The 25,272-nt window shown below is 36.4% G+C and overlaps 1 protein-coding gene across 1 annotated transcript in view; it reads right to left on the minus strand.

Moving 5' to 3' along the window:
* ITGA1 (integrin subunit alpha 1) overlaps nucleotides 1-25,272 on the minus strand; it is a 161,290-nt gene that overhangs the window by 74,768 nt on the left and 61,250 nt on the right. The window contains exons 3-7 of the mRNA XM_072756940.1: nucleotides 17,848-17,960; nucleotides 15,341-15,429; nucleotides 15,125-15,236; nucleotides 14,139-14,266; nucleotides 671-819 (exon numbers count right to left, since the gene is read on the minus strand). Coding sequence (XP_072613041.1) covers nucleotides 671-819; nucleotides 14,139-14,266; nucleotides 15,125-15,236; nucleotides 15,341-15,429; nucleotides 17,848-17,960 — 591 coding nt within the window. The remainder of the gene's footprint in view (nucleotides 1-670; nucleotides 820-14,138; nucleotides 14,267-15,124; nucleotides 15,237-15,340; nucleotides 15,430-17,847; nucleotides 17,961-25,272) is intronic.

The following is a 25,272-nucleotide window of genomic DNA, read 5'->3' on the forward strand; positions in this document are numbered from 1 at the left end:
AGAATAAATTCAACCAGAGTGGATTATGTGTTCTCCATGGAAGTGTAAGAATAAGGAAGGGATGTAATTAAGAGGGAATTTGGAGAAAGGAAGAAAAAGCAAACAAATGATGATGTTCTTACAACTTCTTTTAATCTTTGCAATTGATTAGGCTTTCAAATGATTTCAAATACAGCAGTATTGAATTTAGCCGCTTAAAAAATCTTACTTGAGAGCTTCAATAACCCTATATCAGGTACTGTAAAATTATGAACATACTAAGATATAAATACATATTGAGTAGAAATAAATGAATATTAATCCTTTTTAAAAAAAAATGAGATTCCTAGAAGCTGTAAACAAAGAACAAAGGGAAAAATATTCACTAATATTATGTCTTAGTAATAAGGAATATGATAGAGAAGACTACAGTAATTTTTGTGACTGACTTTCCATCATTTCAACCTTTGGAATAAGAGGAAAGATATGAAGTGAGGGGAGACCATATTGTAGAAAAACTTGATCCTATAACTATTAGTTAGCCAGTGGGACCTAGTTTTAAAAAATATTTTTAAAAAAGACAGTTAAATATTGTCAAGGTAAATGTTCAATCAACACTCCAGAAGGCTTGATTGTGAGCAGTTATTTTTTCATAGTCTTTTACTTTGGTTTATTTTTTTAATCCACATACCTGGCTGTGTCTATTCCAAGGGCTGTCATAGTCTGGCGGCCACCTCTCTGGATTATTTGATTTGCTGCAACAAGTACTTCTTCTGTTGATGAGTACTTATTGAGGTTGAACTCATGGGTTACATTTTCTCCATACTGTACAATTCCAACCTGAAATACCAAGCCACTGTGAGTTAACCATCTAGCAATGTCTGTTTTTCAGTTTTCTTAGTTTAAACGTGTGGATCAGATATACGTTTTTGTCTTTCAGATGAGTTAAAAAATTCATCAGCACACAAATCTTTCTATTCTGACAACAATAACCATTTCCACTTGTGGATATTTGTAGCCCAAAGAATAAGAATGACAATACTCTTATTAAATTTCTCAAGTGATTGGTTTATCTCTTCACCAGTTTCTACTTAATGACTCTGGCAGGCCTTGGAGGGTAGAAAGTGCAACACACTGACATGCTCTCTGCCTTCATGGAGCTTCTAACTAGGAGAGAGAGAGAGAGAGAGAGAGAGAGAGAGAGAGAGATTGAACACATGATACTTCCAATGCATGTTCAACTGTGGAGAGGGCTGTAATGGAAAAGCTGTTTAGCAAGTAGGACCTAAGACTCTACTTCAAAGTGGGGGCTCAGAGAAAGCCTCTTAAGAGTGATATTCAAGTTGAGGCTGAAAGGTACAAGGAGGGTGGAGATCTGTCCTGGATAAAGATTGAGTGGGAGGACAGGATCCACACAAGGGGAATCTGTGTGTAAAGACGCTGAAATGAGCAAAAAGCAGGGATGTCCTGAGAACCAAAAAGAAGTCAGTGAGCCTGGACCAGGCTGTGAGGGGAAGTGAAACAAGATGAGGCTGGATGAGTAATAAGTGGGGCATGTTTCTGGGGGAGCACACTTCTGCTTCAGGCTGTATCTAGCTCAGGCATAGCTTCATTTCTCTCATGCCAGCCCTTCTCCCCACCCTCCCTTTTCATGTTCTCCATCTTCCCTTTCTTGCCTCCCTCCTTTCACTCTGTCTTTAGCACAGACAGGATAATGTTAAATAATTAAAATCTTTTTTAAAAAAAGAGGACATTAGACATCTTGGAGCAATTATGCCACCATACTTAAGTAAGAATAGTAACCTATATAAATATGTATTTTTAAAAGATTGTATTTATTCATGAGAGACACACAGAGAGAGGCAAAGACATAGGCAGAGGAAGAAGCAGACTCTCTGCAGTGAACCTGATGTGGAACTCGATCACAGGACCCCAGGATCACGACCTGAGCTAAAGACAGGTAGGTACTCAACCACTGAGCCACCAAGCATCCTGTATCCTATATTTTTAATGCTTTATAAAAACTTTTTTTCCTAATTTATTCAGATTATAGTATCACATTTTATAAATGAGTAATTTAAGTTTAAAATACTCCTCATAGTGAAGGGGCAGATGAGGGTCTAGTCTAAAATGTGAATCCCTTATCCCACAGCTCTTTCCATCACTCTATTTCTTCTCTACAAAAATACAACTTCCTAAAGTCCCTGCATTCTCTGTCACCTCATCCTGCTAGTTTCTGCTAAATGCTGCTACCATTTCATTGCTACTTGATGAATTTAATGAGTTAGCTACCTAATCTTCAGGGACTGGAGAATATAATAAATCAAAGCAAAAAGATTATATTTTAAAAATAGAAATAGAACATATTAATTCTTCCTTAGAGTTGCTTAGTTAGGTATAGGATAAATAAGAAACAACTAGAGATCATATACAAGTGTAAGATAAAGTACATAATAAGCTGAGTGAACATGCAATCTGCTCAATTTGTGTCCAGGATAGCCCTGTTCTTCTAAGAATATATCTTTCACTGAATATTTGTCACCATAAGTACCAAGACTATGCACTATTATAATTGGAATAAAGATGACCAGAAGTCCCTTTGGAAATAAAGTAGGCTACAATGAACTAATTATGCAAAAAATAATAAATGAATGGGACATACCAATAACTCCAGTTCAAGTTATTTCCTTGAGTTATAATGAAATGGATAGTTATCTATCACTCTCTACATAGATTTAAAATTATTTTCCCAATGACCTTTATAGCTTTTAATTAATAATCCAGGGAGACACTAAATAATTATTAAGGGAAACCATGAAGGTTTGATACTGTCTTTGTTTATATAAATATTCACTGTAAATAAAGGTAAAATGATGTTGGTACTTAAACATTATGCCTATTTTTAGGTATCAAGATGAATAAATACTGTTGTGAAAGTTAATTGCTCATCCATTTAGGACATCTTATGGAGTTGTTTGTTTTTATTCCCCTTTGTTTTTATTTGACTAAGCAGGAGACCAAAAAATTCTGAGAACTGTCATTCCTGTGATTATTCTTGGACATTTTACTACTTGGGTGAATCTACTGAACACCCTAGTCTCTTATTTGGATAATCTATTGAACGGTCTAGTCTCTTGTTTCTTTGACTTCCTCATCTTCATAATCTTTTCCTCTTTTTTTTTTTTAAGATTTTATCTATTCACGAACACACACACACACACACAGAGAACGAGAGAGAGAGAGAGAGAGAGAGAGAGAGAGAGGCAGAGACACAGGCAGAGGGAGAAGCAGGCTCCATGCAGGGAGCCCGATGTGGGACTTGATCCCAGATCTCCAGGATCACACCCTGGGCCGAAGGCGGGGATAAACTGCTGGGCCACCGGGGCTGCCCTTCATAATCTTTTCCTATAGCTCACCTGTTATTCACTCTCAAGGTCTTATCCTCAACTTTGTCAACTGGAAAAACTGCAGCACCTCCAACTCCATTCAAGTGTTCTTCTGTATGCCCATTAACTTCAGCTCATTTACCTAGTATATCTAATTCATCAATTCCTTCACCATATCAAGACTTCCTATTAATTCAGAGATCCTACTTTTTTTTTTTAACCTAGCCTAGATCCCATGGTCCATCACCATAATCATTTACTTGCAAACTTTAACTCCTTTAACCATTTTTCCCCTCCATTAACTCGCTTGGCTAACTTCCAAATCTGGTTAAGTCCAAATATCTCCCTTTTCTTTGTGTGCTTCTGTGACACTAAATGTTTCTAGACAGAAATCACACAACTTGTAGACTGGTCTCACTTTAAAGTTATGGCCATGAATCTCTAATGTGGTTGCACATAGCACAGCCCAACAGTCCTACTCTTTTTTTTACCAACAAGTGCACTTTGCTCCCATTTGAGAGCAAATGGTCATAAGCCATTAACTGTCATAAGCCATTAACTGCTCAGGAAAAAGAGAGGATCACACTGATACATGGGGAGGAGTTCACAGGAAAAGAGGTAGAATTTATCCCAATTAAACAAGGCTGCTTTGTGCCATAACATTTGATATTTGCAACATGCTTTACATATCTTATAAAACCTTCTATAAACTGGATTATCTGAACACTAGGGATAGAAAATTTTTAGCCCTTGGTAAGTAAAAAAATCAGTGCTTTATATCTTTCTCTCTTTCTCTATCGACTTAACATATATATCGCTTTCTTAAATTTATTCTCTAGAGAATTTACAAATGCCAGTTGCTTTCTTTATACTTTGCTTCTAACTCCACCTGAGCATCTCTTCAGATGACTGACTGTCCTTGGACTGCTAGAAGTGTTTTGCCCCAGGGGCTCAAAAAGCCAGGAGTGCCCAGGATTTTTCTCTCTCCTTGCCTATTACTATGTTCCATAGGCGAAGCCTCAGTGCAGGCAGTGAAAGACCAGCACATTGACTCAACTGGGAGCTCCCCTTCCAGATCAGCCTGCATCTTGATTTACCCTGAAATCACACCCTTGCTTGTCCTCAGTTGCTACTGTTTTGCTTCTCCAAATATCTTACTATTTTCTCTAAAAGCACTCCCTTAGTAAATCACTATCACTTGGCTCATTTTCTCAGGGTTTGTATCTGGGAAACCAGACCTAAGGGAGAGAAAGAAAAGCTTCAAAGCACTGATTTTGGACTTTGCAAGGGGATACAATTTTTCTGCTATTCCTAGTGTCCAAGTAACCCAATATTTCATAGAAGGTTTTATAAGGTATGTAAAGTACATCGCAAATGTCAAATATGATGGCACAAAGCAGCCTTGTTTAACTGGCATATATTCTACTTCTTTTCATGGGAGCTATTATCCTTCTTTCTGCATTTCTTCATTGGCTCAGGCCAGATTTCACTGCCTTGAACCTGGACTGTGGCAATAGTTGGTCTCTCTGCTCTTGCTCTCCCTCCTATTTCCATTCTCCTCAGCTTCTTCTACATATTAATGGAAGATTTACTATCTTGAAATTCTTTCATCATGTAACTTCCTTGTTCAAAAATCTCTAATGGCTCTCCACTGCTTAGTATATCAATGACTTTGAAATACACAGTACACTTTAGAAGAGAATTTTTATTCTAATTAAGATAGAAAACAGACAGATCTTCCAGGTGCTCCTGGAAATACTAGACCTATAGGATAAAACTCAGTTTTCTTCCCCTGACTTGCAGTTACTCAAAGCCTGCCTGTATCTTATTTGTTCTCCCTCATCTTTAGGATTCCCCAGTTCAAATGTTGCCCCTACCCTTTCTCATCCCTCCAACAAAGATATAGTCTACTCATTCCAGGAGATAAGTTTCACTTTCTCTGCAAAAATTTCCCCACCTAGCCAATGTAGCTCATACTGATCTTCCCCTTCTCTAAGCTTTGAGGCAAACTTGTCTATTTTGCTCCTGTGAGTACTGTACTCTTCTCAACTGCTTTGTATGCATGCTTTATCTTTCCAACTAAATTATATGTTCTAGAGGGCCAAGTAGGGGTAAAGAGCATGGACTATGTCATAGCTTTTGGTAGTCTCTTATCCCATGCCACTGTTTTGCTTTGCTTAGAGTTGACCCTCATACATTCTTACTAAATGACTGTAACATTTCACATAAGCAAGTAGAATATGGAGATAGCAGAGAAATAATGATAAGCAGAAAAAGACATAAAGTAGTGTGGGAAATGAGAAGACTGGGCAGTAGAAACTTAGATCTCAGGGAAGTGACACTCAGTGTAGGCCCCTGGCTGATACTGGGCTGCATATTTCCTTAGGAACCAGAGAGAATAAGGCTTGCTGTGTCTTCTCCAGAAAGGGGTGCCATTTATTGATTTTCATCACAGGAAAATGGTCAAATCCCAAAACAAACATAAGTAATGCTTTGTTGACTATTGATAAGACCCAGTGAATAAAAACAGTCTCAGTCCTAGCTTAGTGTATAATTTAAGGTAAGTAAAACAGATTCATTCTAGCACACTGTGTGTATATGCAAATGCAACAGAACCAAGTAAGGGTGATGATTAAATAACAAGATAAAAAGTGAGCCAAGTGATGAATACAAATTGTAAGGAGGCTGGAGAAGAGAAGCACAAATATATTTATTGTCTTACGTTGAAAGGCTTCATGGAGGGAGGAAGATGCAGCCTTCTGAGTGAGATCCTCAGGTAAAGAACAATCAGTTACAAATGTAGAATGGGAAAAAGCAATGCTGTCTGGAACTTGGAAAATATGTCAAAAATGAGGAGGAATTGAAATCATTCTAGGAACTGAGAAAAATAAAAACAGCCAATAATCATCATATGTGACTTGAAGCAGCCAGTTGCTTCCGTTGTTGGAATGATACAAGATCCAGAGGGTAGAAATTAAGTAGAACACTGTTGAGGAGTAATGGAGATGGATAAGTTCTCGGCATGTTTGCTGAATGGAAATAAGCAGACAGGGGTGACAGCTAAAAGAGGCAATAGGTTAGATGTAGGCTCTCTTTAAAAGAAAATGAAAAAAGAGTAGCTTATGGCATCCGTAACACAGTACAGGAAGATAGTAACAACACTCACAAGGGATAGATGAATCACAAGTAGAACTTCAGTCACTTTTCAGAGGCAACTGTAAAGGAAGCCTTTACTTTCTAGAAAGATACAGTTTGTACTTCCTGAGTAAGTAGAACAAAAGATATAGGTATGTAATTATATTCTAAGGCCAAAGAGAACTAAGATTCAGGCTATGGCATAAATCAGGAACACAAATGCCTGAGGATTCTTTTACATGAGCCAAAGGTTTGTAACACTTATTCAAACCCTCCATTTAAACATGAGATTTATAATCCTTCTTCAGCTAAGCCACAAACTAATATTCCCTTACTCCTTTCCTAGGGAGTACTATCATCCTTTTGTGTGTTACTAGGTATGATTTTTAAAGAGTTCCATGGTCAAGTAATCTTGGAAAATGATGAATAACACAAAGTTAACATTTATCTTTACAGCGGGACCCCCTTCTGTATCCTCTCTGTCTTTCTGCCTTTATCTCTTCTGTCTGCCTTTTTTTCTCCCACTGCTATTTATATTAACTAAAAAAGAAAAAGATAAGAGATAAAAGTTAAAAGCTACAAATTTCAAATGCAAAAGACCACGGCTTTTTTGTTACTCTTGTCCTTATTTGCTCTACTCCATCTCATAAGCAAATTCTCTTGAAAGTGCTCTCAGAGGGGCACCTCAGTCAGTTGGGTGATGGACTCTTGATTTCAGCTGGGTCCTGATTTTGGGGCTGTGAGATTGAGCCCTGCTTTGGGCTCTACACTCGGCTGGGAGTCTGCTTGAGATTCTCTCTTTCGCTCGGGCCCATCCCCTCCTCTCTAAAATAATAAATACATCTTTTTTAAAAAATGAAAGTGCTCTCAGAATCTCTAATATGACAGCATGCATTGTGAATCATGAATTGGAAGACCTGGTATATTTTATTCTTATTTAAGGGAATATTTTTTGGGAGAAAAATATTCAACATCTCAAGCAACACAGTTTGGACAAAATTGCCTTATAATACTGACTTACCTACTTGTAAATATCAATTAATTGTTTTGCCTCATTCACCTTTGATATATTCATGATACAATATCATGTACTGCAGTTATCCAAATATAAGATTTTATTTTATTTCTAAGTTGGAAGTCTTTTAGGTTCAGGGACAAAGTTTTAGTTTTTGTAATTTTTAAATTGCCCATGACATCTAGCATAATACTTGATCAGTAAGATACTTCATGTGTATCTGCCAAATTACAATGAATTAGTTATCTAAGTGGTTTCATTTCTTCTGGGGAATAGAGAAGAAAGAGGAGGAAAGTGAATGTGAGAAATAGAAAAGAAATCACCGAAAGGAAGGCATTCTGATTTTTCTCTCATGAAACTTCAAGTAGCAACAGCATGACAAAGAAGTTTAAGAAAGAGAAGTATGCAAAATAGCTATTATGTGTATTAAGTCAAAAAGCTATGAAGGAATGGAATTATTTTCCCATATACAATTGTATTATTACTTTGTATCGTTAAATCAATGTTTTAACTGCAGTAACTAAATTTTAATTTCTGGCGTGAACTAAGTTTCTGGACTTTCAGTCAACAATTAACATTATTAACTCAATGGGTTCTTTAGGGGAATAATGATAGGGTAAAATAATGAAGTTTTATGTGTAAGATGCACAATTGCTTAACGTGAAAAGAGCTCAGACTTTGTGTCTGGCCAATTTTATATTTCCTTTTACCAAACTATGGTACAAAAGCCCTACCCTATAATGTGCTTCTAATGTAATTAGAAGTCAGAGTATGAATGTGGTAATAATATAGATTGCAGTCCAATTGAACTGTCAGCATGGGTCATTCTGATGCAATGTTAGCTGAAACCAGGCTTAACCTTTTGTCACTATGGAGAGGGACATAGATGAGCCTGGCTCTCAGATGAAATGAGTTCTCAGAAATATAAAGTTAAATGATGATAAATATAGGTCCTGGGAAAGGGATATATTTAACTGCCCTCTTAGATACTGCTGCAATGAAGCTGATCCAAATTCAAAAATGCAAGGATAGGAGAGTGAAAGTAAAGTTCTGAGGAGAGAGAAGACTATGGGAAAAATCAGGAAGAGAGGTGAATGGAGCCAGGGAGGGAACACCTGCAAAGCCTGAAACCTAATGTGAAGGGGATGTCTCGGGGGAGTCCCACAAACACATACTTCTAACTCAATGATTTCATGAAGTAGAGTGAAAGAAGGAGGTTATTACAACAATGATTTTTTTAAAGATTTTATTTATTAAAATTTATTCATGAGAGACACACAGAGAGAGACAGAGACAAGGCAGAAGGAGAAGCAGGCCTGCTGCAGAGAACCCAATGCAGGATTCGATCCCAGGACCCCAGGATCACAACCTGAGCCAAAGGCAGACACTCAACCACTGAGCCACCCAGGTGCCCCACAACAATGATTTTTAACACAAGGAGAAAAATCCCAGTAATGACATTTTTCCAAACCAAATAATTCATCTCCTCTGTGGTTGGAAAGACATAAAACTCTAAATTGTATCCCATAAATAAAAGGATTAAGGTACAATGCTGTCAAAGTAGAGTTCGTAGTCTGCCAGGAGAGGCAGATATGTGATACAAAAAGTAGCGCTACCAATGATGAGAGCAATAAGTGAAGGGTGAGCAAAAGGTATGGAAACATGGGAAGGGAAAGAACTGTTCATGGGAAGCAGGGGTGGAAAGATCATGGAAAGTGCCAGAGCAAGTGACATTGGAGGTAAGTCTATGAAGTATACCTAGCACCTAGGGCCTGGGGTAGAGAAGGGCACTCTGGGCAGGGGGGCTCATGCAGACACAGATGATGTGTTCAGGGAAGGCCAGGGGAGGCTAGGGCACCAGGGAGGCAGGGGGCAGTGGGAATGACTGGTGCCAGGTGACAAATGCCACATAGTCCCTTGGAGAGCTTGGATCTTATTCAGCAGGCAAAGATAGGAGATTTCTTTTATCCAGGGAAATGCTATGGTCTGAACTTTACCTTGGAAGGATAACTCAGGTGAGTTATGGATGGAGGAAGGGGGGAAAAATGGAGAACGGGTAGCTGTTGATAGAGAAGATTCACCTCATTCACAGCACCACTGTCAGAAACTATAGCTTGATTGACAAGGATATGGCTGCAAGGTGCAGTCAGGCTTCTTTTCAGACTTCAAAACAATGAATCAGGCCTAATATTTAAGGCTTCTAGGGAAATAACCATAAAATGTGCAGTAAAAAGAAAGATAAATAATATTCCTAAATTTTAATTAATTTCTCTCTTTCATTTTGGCTGGTTTAATGTTATTCTACACTCTTGATAGCAACAATCTAGACATTGTTCCATTAGTATATTTCACTTTTATATCAAGCCTCACAATTTACTGGTTTTATTTAGGGTAATGCACTCGTATTTGGCATATTTATATCATTCTCATTTATTATTAAAAGCAATGTTATGTTTAGGTATTGAGGATCAATAAGACCTCCATAATGTTTATACCATCATATCTTTTATGGCAAGCTCAGAGTGTTTCAGGTTTGTTTTTATAGGTGGTTTTTTTTTAAAAGGCAATTTTACAGCTTTTACTCTGTCTTGGGTAAAAAAACTGGTTTACAAAAATTCTTTCACTATGTTTTCAAAAGTCTTAATGGGACCACACAGGAACATGGAAGAAATTTTGAATAACTATTTGGAGTTGATCTTTTTGTAATTGTGTTGCATTCTCTTAATGTATACTAATCGTCATACAGAAAACTTATTTTTTTAAAGTTTTTAAAATTTTAGTTCCACTTAATTAACATACAGTGTTATATTAGTTTCAGATGTATAATATGGTGTGATTCAACATTTCTATACATCATTCTGTGCTCATCACAAGTTCATTCTTAATGCAAACTTTTTTGTTTTCCTTCCTTCCCCCCTTCCTTCCTTTCGAAGGTTTTTTCTTTGTTGTGTTGATAGTTACTCTCACATCTTTGCAACTATCTTCCAATACGTGCAGTTACTGAATGACAAATCTACACTGCAGAGAATAGGCCATCATATTCGATTTTTACTTGTTACTAGGTGTATAACTGTAATTAATATAGTAAACAAGAACTTATGAGGTACAGTCATAATGTAATTTTTTGGGGGCCCAATGATCTCTTTAAAACTTATTTAGGGTGAAGTTTTTCCATTCCCCTTGGATAGAAAGATAAAGGTCTTATTCTTTGTTTTGAAAGATCTGTGAAAAAAAAGAGAGACCTATAAAATTGACCTTTAGGCAACACAAATTTGAACTGTGTGGGTCAGTCCACTGATAACATGACTTTTTTTTTTTGGTAAATACAATGTAGTAACAGATGTGTTTTCTCTTGCTTATGATTTTACTAATAACCTTTTCTTTTTTCTAGATTACTTTATTGTAAGAATACGGTATATAACATGTATAACATATACAATATATGATAATCCACTGCTTATGTTATTGGAAGGGCTTCCAGTCAACAGCAGGCTATGAGTAGTTAAGTTCTCAGGGAATCAAAAGTTATATGCAGATTTTTAACTCTTCAAAAAGTCATTGTCTCTAACCTTCACATTGTCCTAGGGTCAAATGTATTTGAATTTTGGTTGTACCACAGAAACTGCTGTATTTGTAGGTCAACAAAATTATCATACAGCAACAATTTCATGGGGTTCAACTTAAATTAAAACAAAATCAAGAAGACAAAATATCAAAGTTGATTTACAGTTAAATCTTCTCTCCTTCCCTTACTAAGTAAGGCTTACAGTGGGTGAGAGGCATGCAGTTGAGAAAGGGAAACAACTAGTTGTTTCTTTCTTTGTTTCTTTACTTATCTTCTTATCTTCCCTTGCTTGTTAACTGTAGTTTCTGACCTCCACAGGGACAGGGGGAGGGAAGATGAATAAAGGATACAGGAATTCTTACTTGACTGGTGCTATCTTGAGATGGATCCAGTGCTAACAGCCTTCTTGTGGGTTCTCTGCAGATGTCCCTTTACCTGCAACCTTGTCTGGGTGAATGCATTTCACTATTGCTGTCCCTGGATATCAGGGATGTCTTCTGACTTTCTGTGCAGAAGCCTCTGCTCACCTTCAGGGAAGTCCATGGACAGGACCTAGCATGATTCCGTGATAATTCATAAACATACACATTCTTTGTACTGACGACTGACCCTGGGCCTGCAGGCCAATTCGACTGTGGCTTCCTCTCATCTGATTGCCTGTCAGGAGCTGGTTAGCTGTTATCTCGCCGGTTAGGTATTTCGGGCAGGAGTCAGAGTCTAGTCAACTGTGTGTCCCAACTTCAGTGGACACACCAAGCTCACTGTATGATCCCACTGAAGCCTTTCTCACTAGGCTCTTTTTACAGAGAAATCTTCTTCATAAATCCTCTTAACTCCATTCTTAATACCTTTATGCCCTTGATGTGGTTGAGGACTCTAAGAATTCCCCATCCAGCTTTTAGCTTCCTATCTGTAGTCTCTCTCACAATTTATGTTTATATATCCCCCTTTCAGGAATGAAGGCAGCAAGGATAAATACTTGGGAGAAAAAATTCCAGAAGGAAATTCTGCCAATCTTAGGGCAGAACTGGGTGCTCTAATTGAAAACAAGCAAAAAGAAAAAGACAAAAAAACCAAACTTGTTTAAATTATGTTACAACCAGTCAGGGAAAAAAATGGTTGTTAAAATAAATTGTTTATGTTTTTGGAGAGAATTACTGTAAGACCACGTGAAAGACAACCATACACATTTTCTTTGAAGAGGAAGTATTTTTCCAAAATTTCTATGAATAAATTTCCTTTCTGAATCCAAAGAAGGTCAAATTTTAAAGGGAGTTTAAATGTGTTACATTTAAAACCCTGATAAATACAGTTTAGCAAAATTGATGGTTTAGTAAATATGTCCTTTCCGATCCATTTCATTTAGAGAATTACTTACAAAATAGTCATGAATACAACTTAAGCCAAAATAGAAAAAGATTAGAAAATACTAAAGCATAAACACTAAAGCCCAGAGTATAAAGTAATATACTTAAAAGAATATTAAAATGCCAGTTGTAGAAATAGTGTCTCATTAAGTGTCCACCTATCAGAGAAAGATTTTAAAAAGCATCAATTATGACATACACATTTATTCCACAGAGTCTTATTAAGGGCCCACTATGTCATGGCAAAGCACTGACTGGCTGGCTACTAAAAAGGATTAAAAAGGTGATACAAAGTCTGTATCTAGAGATGCAGCAGACACACATACACATCCTTATATAATAATGCATTAGTCCTGTGTTTCTGAAACTTTACCATGTTTAAGAATCGTGTAGCTTGCTTACTTAAAATGTGGGCTCTATAGCTCTACCTTGAGAGACTCTGATTCTGAAAATCTGGGGCATCGCACAAGCACCTCAAGGATTTGGAAAAAGAAATTCTGTGAGCTACTTTTGGAGAAACATCCCATTATCAGAAGCCCTATGAGGGCAGTGGCGGTGTCTGTCATATTGTCTACAATTATCCCAGCCCTAGCACAGAGCCTGGTACATTGTAAACCGTCAGGAAAAATATTTGAGTAAATGAATTAAGGAGTATGACTAAATTCCACAATGAATTATACAGGCAAAATGTGACAGAAAAATTCAGCCATTTAGGGAGCTTCTCCCTATGAAGAAGATTGTCTCCGGTGAAATCGGCAGGTATCACAAATGACTGTGTGCAGGGTTGCATTCTGAAATTTTCTCCTCTGTGGAATGGGGTCCTGGAACTGAGTAAACGTGACCTGACTCTTCTGCCTCAGAGCATGTTCATTTCCCTTGCATTTGCTAGTAGCATCTGCACCCTAAGGGTTGAGCCCATTCCTCTGAATAGAGTAATTGTTCCTTTTAAGAAAGACCTAGGACTCCATATATCCCACCCCACAGGCTAGAGTTCTGGCTGGTGGCTGGGAGAATAGCTCCTCTATTAGGATTTTCACTATAGAAATAGAAGATTAATTACAGTTCTAGTGGATAGAAACATCAAAATTGCAGCAGAACAGGTTGAGCACATGCCCCATGTTTTAGCGACAGTTAAGTCGAATAGTTGTTTTTTTAGAAATTTCTCCCCATGAGTACCTATTTCTAAACACATCGCCTTTATTGCCATTAAATGAAGTGAAACCTCATTAAGAAAAAGAAATTCTTAAATATGAGAAAAAAATGGATTTTAAGTGATATTTTGTGGTCACTCACAAATTTACTCTGTATAATATGAGAAAGGAGATTGTAATGTTAGGTGTTCTTTGGGTTGTGAGATTAGTTTCCACAGATTCTGAAACCCTTCTCTGATATTATCAGAGGTGGCTACAGTTACCTTATAAGTAAGAATCAATTATGATTTTACAGAGATTTGTAGGGGATATTTTCCAAGAGCATTAGAAATGGCAGCTTTCATAATATTTTCTATTTAGACAATAACAGGATCTTCCAGTAATGTCTTTTTCATCAGGAGAAAAGCAGGGATATAGAATATAACATTCATCCTGAATATTAGCTTTATTGGTTAGCTTATTTTCAGAATATTTTTATTATTAAAAATCTATGCATTTTTATCTTTAGAACAACAGAAATCAAAATGCTTGGTCACATACCTGTGTCTGTTTGGGACCAATATCCATTCTTTCAAGAAGGTCATTTAAAAAAGCTGTAACACTTTCCCAAGGGTAAATACTGTTGGAGCCATCCAGCACTATGACTATGTCCAGCTGGGTACTGCATTCTATAATAAAAGGAGTCAATTGCACACATTTGAATTTATCTTTTTATTTTATTTTTTATTTTTTTATTTTTTAAAAGGGTTTCATGTTCTTTTTTTTTTTTCAATTTTTATTTGTTTATGATAGGAACACAGTGAGAGAGAGAGGCAGAGACACAGGCAGAGGGAGAAGCAGGCTCCATGCACCGGGAGCCCGACGTGGGATTCGATCCCAGATCTCCAGGATCACGCCCTGGGCCAAAGGCAAGCGCCAAACCGCTGCGCCACCCAGGGATCCCTGAATTTATCTTTTTAGACAGTACGAAGGTGTATGAAGTGTCTTCATGGCTGAAATAAGCTCGTTTTAAAAGATAAACTGAGAGTCCACATAGTGGACACATTGCTTTTATAATCAGAAAACAGTTTTAGAAAAATAAAGGTGATAAATACTATTGCATTCCATAGCAATTGGTTTGAAATTCTTATCAAGTAAAACTCATCTTTACTTAATTTTAATCGACATTGTATGAGTTATCTTTGGAAATTTTCTCAATATGAATTTTATGTAACTATTCTCATTCTATGTATATTTCAAATGAGATTACTTTCTTCAAAGAGACTCGCTCTTTAAATAAAAACAATGTGACAGCTTTAGCGATGATGTTTAAATAAGACTCTGTTAAAGGTTATTTACACTAATATCAACTCCAAAAATAGCAGTGCAGTTTGGTTATATATTGCCAAAGCAAACATTTACCTAAATTGGTAATGCTGGTAGCTGACACAATACTTCAAGCTTTTTGGTATGCTCCTGTGTATACATATGTCTCATTCATTGCTTACACTTTTCAAACATGTAAGAACATTGCATAAAATGTGTACCTCGTACAGGAGCAATGGAGTTCACGACTTGAAATGTGGGGCTGACATCAGAACAGATTCCAGTTGTGTAATGCAAATGTCCACATCTATATGCATATAAGGGGCCACATGCCTTTTAAAAAATTAAAAACCATAAGATTAAAAATTATAGAACAGATTTTATAAAGACATAATGATAGCATTCCTGGTTCAATAACCAACTCTTTGCTTTCTTACCAGAAACCCTCCATTTGGGTTGGTGACTAAAGTTGATCCAAATGTCATGTTCTCCTTTACTTCCGTGACATTGGGAATTGATGTGTTAACTAAAAATAGAACAAAACTTTATAAGGGTGGAAAATGAAGTAAAATTAAGTGTCTTCTCATTAAGACATTCTATTTGCTTTGCTCATATCATAGCACATTCTTCCTCTGATTCAACTAAATAGTCTTCAAAGTATTATTAAAGGATATAATGAATAAGCTAAGGCTGAAAACTTGGCTTATGTCCCAGAAACTTTGTCTGGATAACTGTCTCAAATAGTTTTGCTGAACTGTAAAAGAATGCAGAACTATTGGGGCAATGAGAGAATGTGGGATAGCCTTTCACACATTTTTTCTAATTAAAACAAAACATTTACTCTCATAATATTATAGGTATAATGTAAACTTACACACATACCTTGCATGTTTTATCTATATGTTATAAGTGACCAATGATAAAAGATGACTTCTGATAGGAGGGAAAATGAGCAGTAGAGCAGGAAAAAAAAAAAAAAACCTTCTCAAATATACGTTTTTGACCATTATTTTCACCATCATGGGGACATCATGAGGCTAGCAAAGAAAACTGAAGGAAGATTGAGCAGTGGTCAGGAAGTCTGGATAAAAGAAATACAATGAAGGGAGGCCATTTGATATTCCAGGTAGGAACACTGGGTCTTGAAGCATGCCAACCTGGCAAAATTGGCAAGAAGTTCTAGTTATTTATATTGGAAAGAGCAAAAAAAGATTGGACAGGAAAAATCCAAATCTTCTAAACTCTGCTTAGCAGAGTGATAAAATATTTGAAAGTGGCAAATCTCAGGTTCAAAGAAGATTTATCTCACTGTTCATGCCCAGAAGTTTTTCCTACCTTAAGACCATATCTATTAGCTAAAAGTGGGGAATGGAAGCAGGGATTCCTGAATGGTCACGCTGCCTTCCAAGTTTGAGCAATGGTCTTGGTCCCAGAATTTAGTCTGGTTTTCCTTGAAAGCACCTGGAACTGGGCTATTATCTACACTGGTCTTGAATAATCTGGATTAGATTTTTTGTACTAGGGTTGACCTAGAATGAGCATTCTTGGGACACTAGGGCCTATAGCAGAAGAAACTTCACTGTTGTTGGTATAGTTAAAATCTCCTTGCTAATGTTAAAATGCTATTAAAGTTTCCAATAATGAAAGAGTAGCTCCTATCAGAGCAAGTCTTTTGCAAATAACAACTATAACTCTAGGAAAAGGAGAAAAAAATGAAACAACCATCTGAAGACCCTAGAAAGCAACCAAAAACAGAAACTGGGGGGGGGGGGGGGGGGAGTCTGTACTTGTAAGAGGAGATTAGTATTGGGTGAATTTCCTGTTTACATGTTTGTTTTCTCCCAAGGGAGGGCCTTCATCAGTGGCTAATTTTGAAATAAAACTCTGTCTTAACTGTTCTAAAGAAACAAAGGATAGAAATTGGGGTAATGATAGCATCTACAAAGTGAGGGGGTATATCTTGGAAAGTAGAGCCACAAAAAGAGAGTTCTAACATATACATGTATATTCTGTCCAAATATCTGAAGGACTTGAACTGTATATGTGGAGAGTAAACTTCAAACAGCTCAGCTACAACCAGAAGAACTGAATAGAGATTTTAACTGCTTCCTACTGAAGTTTGGAAATTGAGTTCAGCCAAGTAAACTGTCTCCTAAAACAAAAAGTTAAGACTATTCAAAGACACATAAAAGATCTAGAATCTTCATGCTTATAACTCAAAAGTATAATCCAGGATACAATCCAAAATTACTAAACACAAGACAAAACAGGAAAATGTGACTCAACCTCAAGAGAAAGGTAATAAATGGAAAGTGATGCTGAGATACTCCAGATGTTGTAATTATCAGGCAAGGATATTAAAGCAGCTATTGTAACTATGCTCATAAACATAAAGGAAAAATGTTCATAATAAACAAATAGGAAATTGAAAAACAGAGAACTGAAAAATACATTTGAAATAAACCTATAAAGTATATGTTAATTTAATGGTATTTAACACTGTATAGAAGACTGATAGGATTCTAATTCTTGGATAGTTCTAGTAGGAATTTTCTAGTCATGTTCTAATATCAGTGATATTTCTATCAAACACATTCATTTCTATCCAAGTTCACCTTGTGCTATTCTCTTTAAAAGAATTCATGTATTACAATTCCTGTGGTAAATTCTTTAAAAAAATAAACAGTTAAATTTTGTGGAGGCAATGTAATGGGTGGGGTTATTTGGAAAGGTTTTTTATTTCTAAATCTATGGATATTTTATCCTGAATTCTGAAGCAAATAAAGGGCAGACAGAATCAAAATGTTATTTTATGTTAACATGGATGGTAAGAACTGAAGAATGTTTATAGATTCTTGTAATATTTTTTTGAGTTAAGATTTATTTTTAATGAGAATACTGGGTATAATTTAGGATTAGACTTTAACATTTTGATTTTACATACCTGGTAGATCCAACTTTATGCAAGGTAATGGTTTGCCTCTCCCAACTGGACACTTATAGACATCTCCAGTTTTGTTCTTGGGTTGACCAACTAAAGGGGAACCAATTAGCACCCTGGAAGTTAAATAACTCAATTAACACTTTTGAAGAAAAGGAAACATTTTATTTTAGTTATTTTATGACTAGTTCTAAGGCAATAACATTAGACATAATCAGATAGTCCCTCTCTGTTAGTAATGGAATGTTATTCAACATAAGCTGAGTATCTTCAAATCGCAGATTGATTTGCATTAAAGAGCCATAAAATATACAGAGGAGTGATTTCAGAATATTTTATTTATTGTATTAAACATTTCTTTATTATATCTTTTACTTGGAGGCTGAAATAATAATTATTGGTTAAGCCTGCTGCTGTGTTAGTTTACAAAACACATGGAAGTATAAATGATTTTTTTCTATGAGGAACTGATAATTGCATAGAGAAGTTAGCAAACATAAACATTTTATTATCATAAGATTTAATCTTAGTATAGACTAGTTTGTAAGCAGTTAGAAAATAGGGATAGTCATGAGACCCAGGTTAAAATCACTTAATGTTTTTTTAGACAGAATTATAGAATGAGTTTAATAATAACTAGTGAAAAATATAGTCATGACTTATTTTAGTCCTAGGAAGCCATTTAACAAGGTCCCCTGTGATATCTTTGGGAATAAGGTGGATGAATGTGGTTGAGTGTTAAGGCATTTGGGTGGATTCACAGCTACTGGTTTACTGCTGGCTGAAAACTTATATACAAAGGTGCTGATTACTGTCAACCAAAGGACTTGAATTTTGTACCATAAGACTGTACTTATTGGGATTGTCTTAGCGTATATCTTTGTTTATGACTTTTGTGAAGACGCAGAAAGCATAAAGGAATGCATCAAATTAATCAATATATTTGGGAAATCAGAAGTATCTCAACATTCTGGAACAAGAAACTTAATAAACCTGCTAAAATTTAATATGGACCTATGTGAAAAAAAAACTTCTATTTGAATACTATTACCGACATCAGGATGTGGGCAACCTGACTTAATAGGAGTTCATGGAAAAAAAGACATGGGGGACTTGCTGATAGCAAGTAAACATGAGCCAACAGTGTTTTTTAGTATATAAAATGCTAATGTGTCCTTAGGCTGCACTGCTGGAAAGAGATGCCCTGGTCAAGGAAAGTGACCCTGTGTGCTCTGCACTACAGACCATGTCTGTAATCTCCAAATTAAGAGGGACATAGGCACGACGGAATGTATTTAGGAATTATGACTCAGATGGTTAAGCACCTGATACTTTTGTCAGACCAGAGATGCTGGAGGGAAAGTTGGGGATGTTTAGAAAAAGAAAAAAATCTGAATGACGCTGAGAGGTTCCATTGGAGTGAAGGTGTTGAAGGCATATATTTTAAAAAAATCTAAAATTGTATTTCAGTAAAATATTTAAAAAAGAAAGAAAATTTTAAAAATCTAAATATTTGAAAGTCTGTCATATTGAAAAGGGATGGGATTTATTTTGTGTAAATTCTTTGGGTAAAGCTAGTATTAATGTGAAGGTTTTATAACAATTGCAAATATTGAATTATTGAACGGACTCCCTAAAACATAGCTATGACATAATGCCTTTGTAAGGCCATTTTTGATATGCATAAATAACCATAAAAATGTTTAGACTTTTTAATACATAACTCTTATTTCTGGAAATCCATCCTAAAAAAATGGCCTAAATTAAGGGAAAAAGCTTAATGCATAAAAATAATGCCCATAGTGTTATATATAATATGAAAAATTAAAAGAAATATAGTCAACAGCAAGAACTAATTAATTATTGCAGGGCCATTCTATAGAATATTGCAGTCATAAAAAACAATAGTTAATACGATTGGATGGTGGTATTAAAAATTATTTATGATCTAATTCAAATAAAAATCTCCCTCATTTAGTGAAAACCTATGACAATTCAAAGTGAACGATACCAAATTATATTGAATGTACTCATCATAATGGCAATGACAATAATAGCTGGCACTTATTAAATCTATACCTTATGCCATATACTGTTCTAAGTGCTTTTCATATACTAAGTAATTTAATTCTTTCCATCAAATATAGCATGAACTTTGGAGCCAGACTTCATGCATTCAAATCACGGTTTTGTCACTTACTTAGTTGTATGATTTAGGACAAGTTACTTACCCTCTGCCTTAGTTTCTTCATTCGTAAAACAGAACCAGTATATCTATGCAAAGCTTAGATTAAATGAGAGTTCATCAAAAAACAAATTATATTAAGGAAGTTATGGTTATTGTTCTTTCTTCGATGTTTTCGAAGAATTTTGTACTGTGATTGATTAAATTGGTTCTATAGTTAAGATAGTTTACAGAAAGGTAGTGAGCCTACTATTATGGAAAGTATTTAAGTGGAGGCTGGATAGATTGATTAATGTTTAGTAAGAACATTCTACAAGCCCAGCATGTACAGCAGGCCCTGGGAATATGAAATGAATAAACCACAATTTTTTAGGTGGCTTAAAACTTAGGGGGGAAGCAGAACTATAAAAGGACTATTATAATACCGAACAGGTCAGAACTTGGTGCAACTTCACCAAGGTCTAAGAAGCAAAAAGAAATAACTCTTTTAATAAGTTCAAGTAGCTCAGGGTAGCTGGAGTAGAAATCGAGCCTGTCAAGCTAAACAGGGTCCAGATTATGAATTTTCCTGTAGTCCAGTATAAGAATTTCAGATTTTTAGGGAGGGGAGAGTCGAGAACCACCAATGCTTTTAAAGAGGGATGTGATATGATCAAATGCTTTATGAAACTTATTTTCTCGCAGTGTCATGAATAAATCGGGGAAAGGGGCAAATTAGACTCAGAGAGTGAAGGTAAGAGTTTCTAGACCTAGATGAGAGAGGAGGATCTGAATTTAGGAAGTGGAGAGGAAGGGAGAACCAATTCTACAAATAGAATATAAGCTGTCTTAGTTTGGGTTTCCCCAAAAGCAGACCCTAGACAAGAACTTTGGTTGCAGGTAGATTTGAGGCAGGCAATTTCAAGCACGCACAAATGTGGAGGTGGGAAAAGTGATAGAGGGATGGAATAAAGGCCAATAGAGTGCACTGATAATGGGTTACTTCTGTAGGCCTCTGGGCTCAGCCTTGCTGCTGATCATCTCAGAAACCATGTGGAACATATATGAGCATGCTTCAAGCATGGCTAAGGCCCTAAGAGTAAATACTACTGCCTTAAGAAGGTACAAAGTAAGAAGAGAGCTGAAGGAAAAAGTAACACTTAAGATTTTAATGAGCAAAGGAAGAAAACTGGTAGGAGTGTCCAAAGAAGGAGAGAGAATCAGGAAACAGTAGTATCTCAAAAGCCAAAGAGGGAAGAATATAAAAAAATGGGAGCCATGAGCAGACTTCAAGAAGTTTGGGAGGCAGGCAGGGGGATGGGGTAACTGGGTGACAGGCACTGAGAAGGGCACTTGACAGGATGAGCACTGCATACTGAATGTTTGCAAATCGAACTTAAATAAATAAATAAATAAATAAATAAATAAATAAATACATACTTATAGATATTATAGTTAAGATAGTTTACAGAAAGGTAGTAAAATATATATATACGTATATATGTGTGTGTGTGTGTGTGTGTGTGTGTATATATATATATATATATATATATTTGGCTAAGAATGAAGGAGATGGGCCATGGCATTGTGTGTGGGCCTTTTGTTTTTTTCAGGCAAACCATTAACGGTTTGAGGTAAGTTTAAATTTATTATGGAAAGATCTGTATTGGATAAATGATGTTAAGAAAGAACTAGTAACAAGAGAAAGGCTAATATTATACAGAAGAGAGAGTAGAACCCATGAGCTGATAGACAGGATGGATCCAGAAGGACAAATTTGCCTTAGACATGAGGAAAGGCCACTGATTCCCTAGGCAGGAATCTGGATGGCCCAGTATACAGAGGTTTGAAACTGTAGTAGATGCTTTGGAATTTTTTGCATTCTTTGTAATGTGAACTTGTCCTTCAATGTCCTTCACCAAGGCAAAATCTGTTTTTCCTCCCGTTGAAACTGGGACTTAACTGATAAATAGAAGGCAGCAGAAATGGCACTGTGACTCCTGAGGCTTGAGTAATGTGTAGAATTGTCAAATCAATACACTGTACACCTGGAGCTAATGTAACATTGTATGTCAACTATGCTTCAAAAATTAAAAAAAAAAAAAAGCATTACAGATTCCATTTCATCCTTTTTGGAAATCTGAGATCACATGCTGTGATGAAGCCCAGTCTAGCCTGATGGAAGACGAGAGGCCACATGGAGGAGAAGCAATGCCTGAGCCAACTGCATGAACTGCCAGGCATGTGAGTTAAACTATCTTAGACCCTCCAGCCTCAAGTGAGGTACCAGATGAGTATTCGTGCAGTTCCCCATGTAGCAGGGGAACACCAATCCAACCCTCAAAATCTTGAGAAATAATAAAAAATACTGTTTTGACTCACTAGGTTTTGAGATGATTTGCTATATATCAAGAGCTAACTGAAACAAGAAGGGAGGATAAAGTTTTCATCTAGGGCCCCTCCCTCTGCCTGCCCCTGTTCCTCCCCTCTTTCCTTTCTCAACTTCCTTCCTTCCTTCTTTGAAAATAGTATCAATAGTCATCTCATGACATTTAGGTAGAGAGGCAGTTGAGTGGTGGGCTTGTGGAGATTTAATGAAGATTTAATCCGACAGGGCATACATAGGCCAGTGACGCAGCCCTCAGTCCCAAATGAGGTCAGGGATGTTTTGGAGGTTGTTAGTGCTGTAGATGTGAGCTAGGCCTCCAAAGATCCTTCCAATTCTAAGATTCCATTATCCAAATAGACAAATTGTAAGTGTGTAGAAGAATACTTATTAGTTTAGAAAACATGTACCACTAACTGGGGAGAATTCAGGATAATTGATGAAAAGTAAGTTCTGAATGGCATGTTAATAGTAAAGTTATTGTGATTTCTAAAACAGGAGAGAAGAGAGATAGTGGATATCCTAGGAAAAAAGTGGAAACAGAAGAGCAAGTGCTGAAAATGAGGATGATGAGGCGGTACAGGTGTTGGGAACACAGTGTAGAGCTTCTGTAAATTGGAGCAGGAAGGTCGAGTGGCACACAGCAGACTTTAAAGGAAAGGCTCTGTAGTTTATATTTGATTTCTAGGGCAATAGAAACCACTACTGTATGGTGATCACTGGAAATAACCTGAAATAGCAACTGGAACCATGGCCTAATGTGTATTTTGGATAAGTAAGCCCTGAGGTGTGAGAGCTCAGAAAGTGGTAGTTTAGTAGGCCAGGGTCAAGACAGGGAGCATGAGAGTTGTGATGAGTGGTAAAGAATCGGTTAGCAGGAATATGATCTAAGATGATTTTGTGTATTTTCCTAGGAGCTATTTTTTTTTTACATCAAGCTTGCAGCTCTGAAAGTACATATATTTACCACTAATCTGAGTAGGTCTCACTTTTCCCAAGTTGCATAAAAATAACAAGATCCTAGAAAAGTATCAGCATAGTGTTTATGGAATTTCAGGAATCTCCAGCATTCTCAATCCCCATTATCTTGCTCTATTTTTTTCTCAGAAACTTATCACGTCCTGACATTTGATATAACCTACCTGTTTATTACGTTTATTTATTTTTTGTTCTCTCCTTTCCCAGTAGAATACACCCTTCACATTAGCAGGAGTTTTCACCTATTTTGTTCACTCATATACCCTTAAAGCCTATAACAAAATAGGTATTCTGTATTTACTAAGTGAATGAATTAATGATTGCATCTAATACCCTAAGAATCTGAATAAGACAGTCCTGGGAATTCATGACTCATGTGACCAGCTAAAAAGGCCCTAATTGTGAAGTCTTCTTTTCTATCTTAGAGGCTGAATATTTTGCATAAACCAAATGATATATATGCCTTTGAGTGACACAGGAGGCATTTCCACAGGTCAAAGTTCCAGAGAATCCTTACTGTTACAGGACAGAATTGGCTGAAAGTCAGAAGGCTGGTGTTCCACGTCCTGGCCCTGACACATACTCACTGTATTAAACCTTTGGCAGTTCATTCTCTGAGTCCCAGTTTCCTATCTAGAAAATGAGGATGGTAACAATCATATCTACCTAAACCCACAGGGTCACTATGAAGAGCCAAGGCACATTATGTCATGAACTATGGTTATTGTTGTTTCAAATTGTAATGCAAGTTTCCTTTACCTCATTACATTTTATTTCTATTAGATTTTGGCTTTTTCAATGGCTTTATTGCAATGATTTGTGTGTAGATTAAGAGGATTAAAGAACATTCTAGATCTCATTACTGATCTCTAGAGAAATACCTGATGAACTCCAAGATCATCAAGGTGAAAAATATTTTTTCTACATTCATTTTATAATGGCTAATCCTGATGCTCTCTACATTCATTCTAAAATGACTAATTCTGATTCTCAGTCACTCATTCTAAAAGTTCATTCTATACTGTTCTTTTCCATGGAAAAAAGCTCCAGTCATAATAAAATTTAGTAACCTGAGAAATGTTTGCTATTCATAATAGTCATTCTTGTCACTATGACCATTATTTTACTTATTTGAAGAGTAGCTGGTCTGTTGCTTCTCTGCTTCATATTTATGTTTTTTCCTCTTTAAAAGATATTTTTCTAGAGATTGTTTTCTCATATTTATATCACTTCATGAACACTCTTTTCACCTAACTCTTTTTGATGTCCAAGCCAAAGTCATTATCAAGATGCCAAGTACACCCGCCAGCCTTTTTTTTTTTTTTTTTTTTTTTTTAATGAATGGAGTGTTTGGTCATCTTGGAGAATGAAGTTTTATAGTGGCTCCATTAGCTTCAGTGCTTTCAGTCATGCAAGGTATAGGGGTGGAAATGAGGTGAGCCAAAGAAATGACAAGTTTAGTAAGGAGGAAATTTCAACTTCAAAAGATATTATACACAATGGAAAATAAATATTATATTAAGATTGTAAGAGAATATATGATAGAGCCTTTGAAAAGTCTTTTTACCCCAAGCTTGAATAGCCTTTACTTAAAATATACATCATTGGAAACAGAGCATCAATCACATGAGTTTGCTAGTAAACCTTACTTGGCATAAAGCAGGATCCTCTAGGGAAAAGGTGTGAAGCCAACATATTTTGATATATATATTGGGTGGAGGATTGACTAGGGAGGCATCTGCATCATGAAACCTACAAAAGGCAGGCCCACTGAAGTCACTGAAGCCCCCAAGATTGGCTTGGGAAACAGCAGTTAAAAGGGTTGATGCACTGGGACACCTGGGTGGCTCAGTGGTTGAGTGTCTGCCTTTGGCTCAGATCGTGATCCCAGGGTCCTGGG

This window comes from Vulpes vulpes, chromosome 4, assembly GCF_048418805.1.
Source record: "Vulpes vulpes isolate BD-2025 chromosome 4, VulVul3, whole genome shotgun sequence".
Classification (NCBI taxonomy): Eukaryota; Metazoa; Chordata; class Mammalia; order Carnivora; family Canidae; genus Vulpes; species Vulpes vulpes.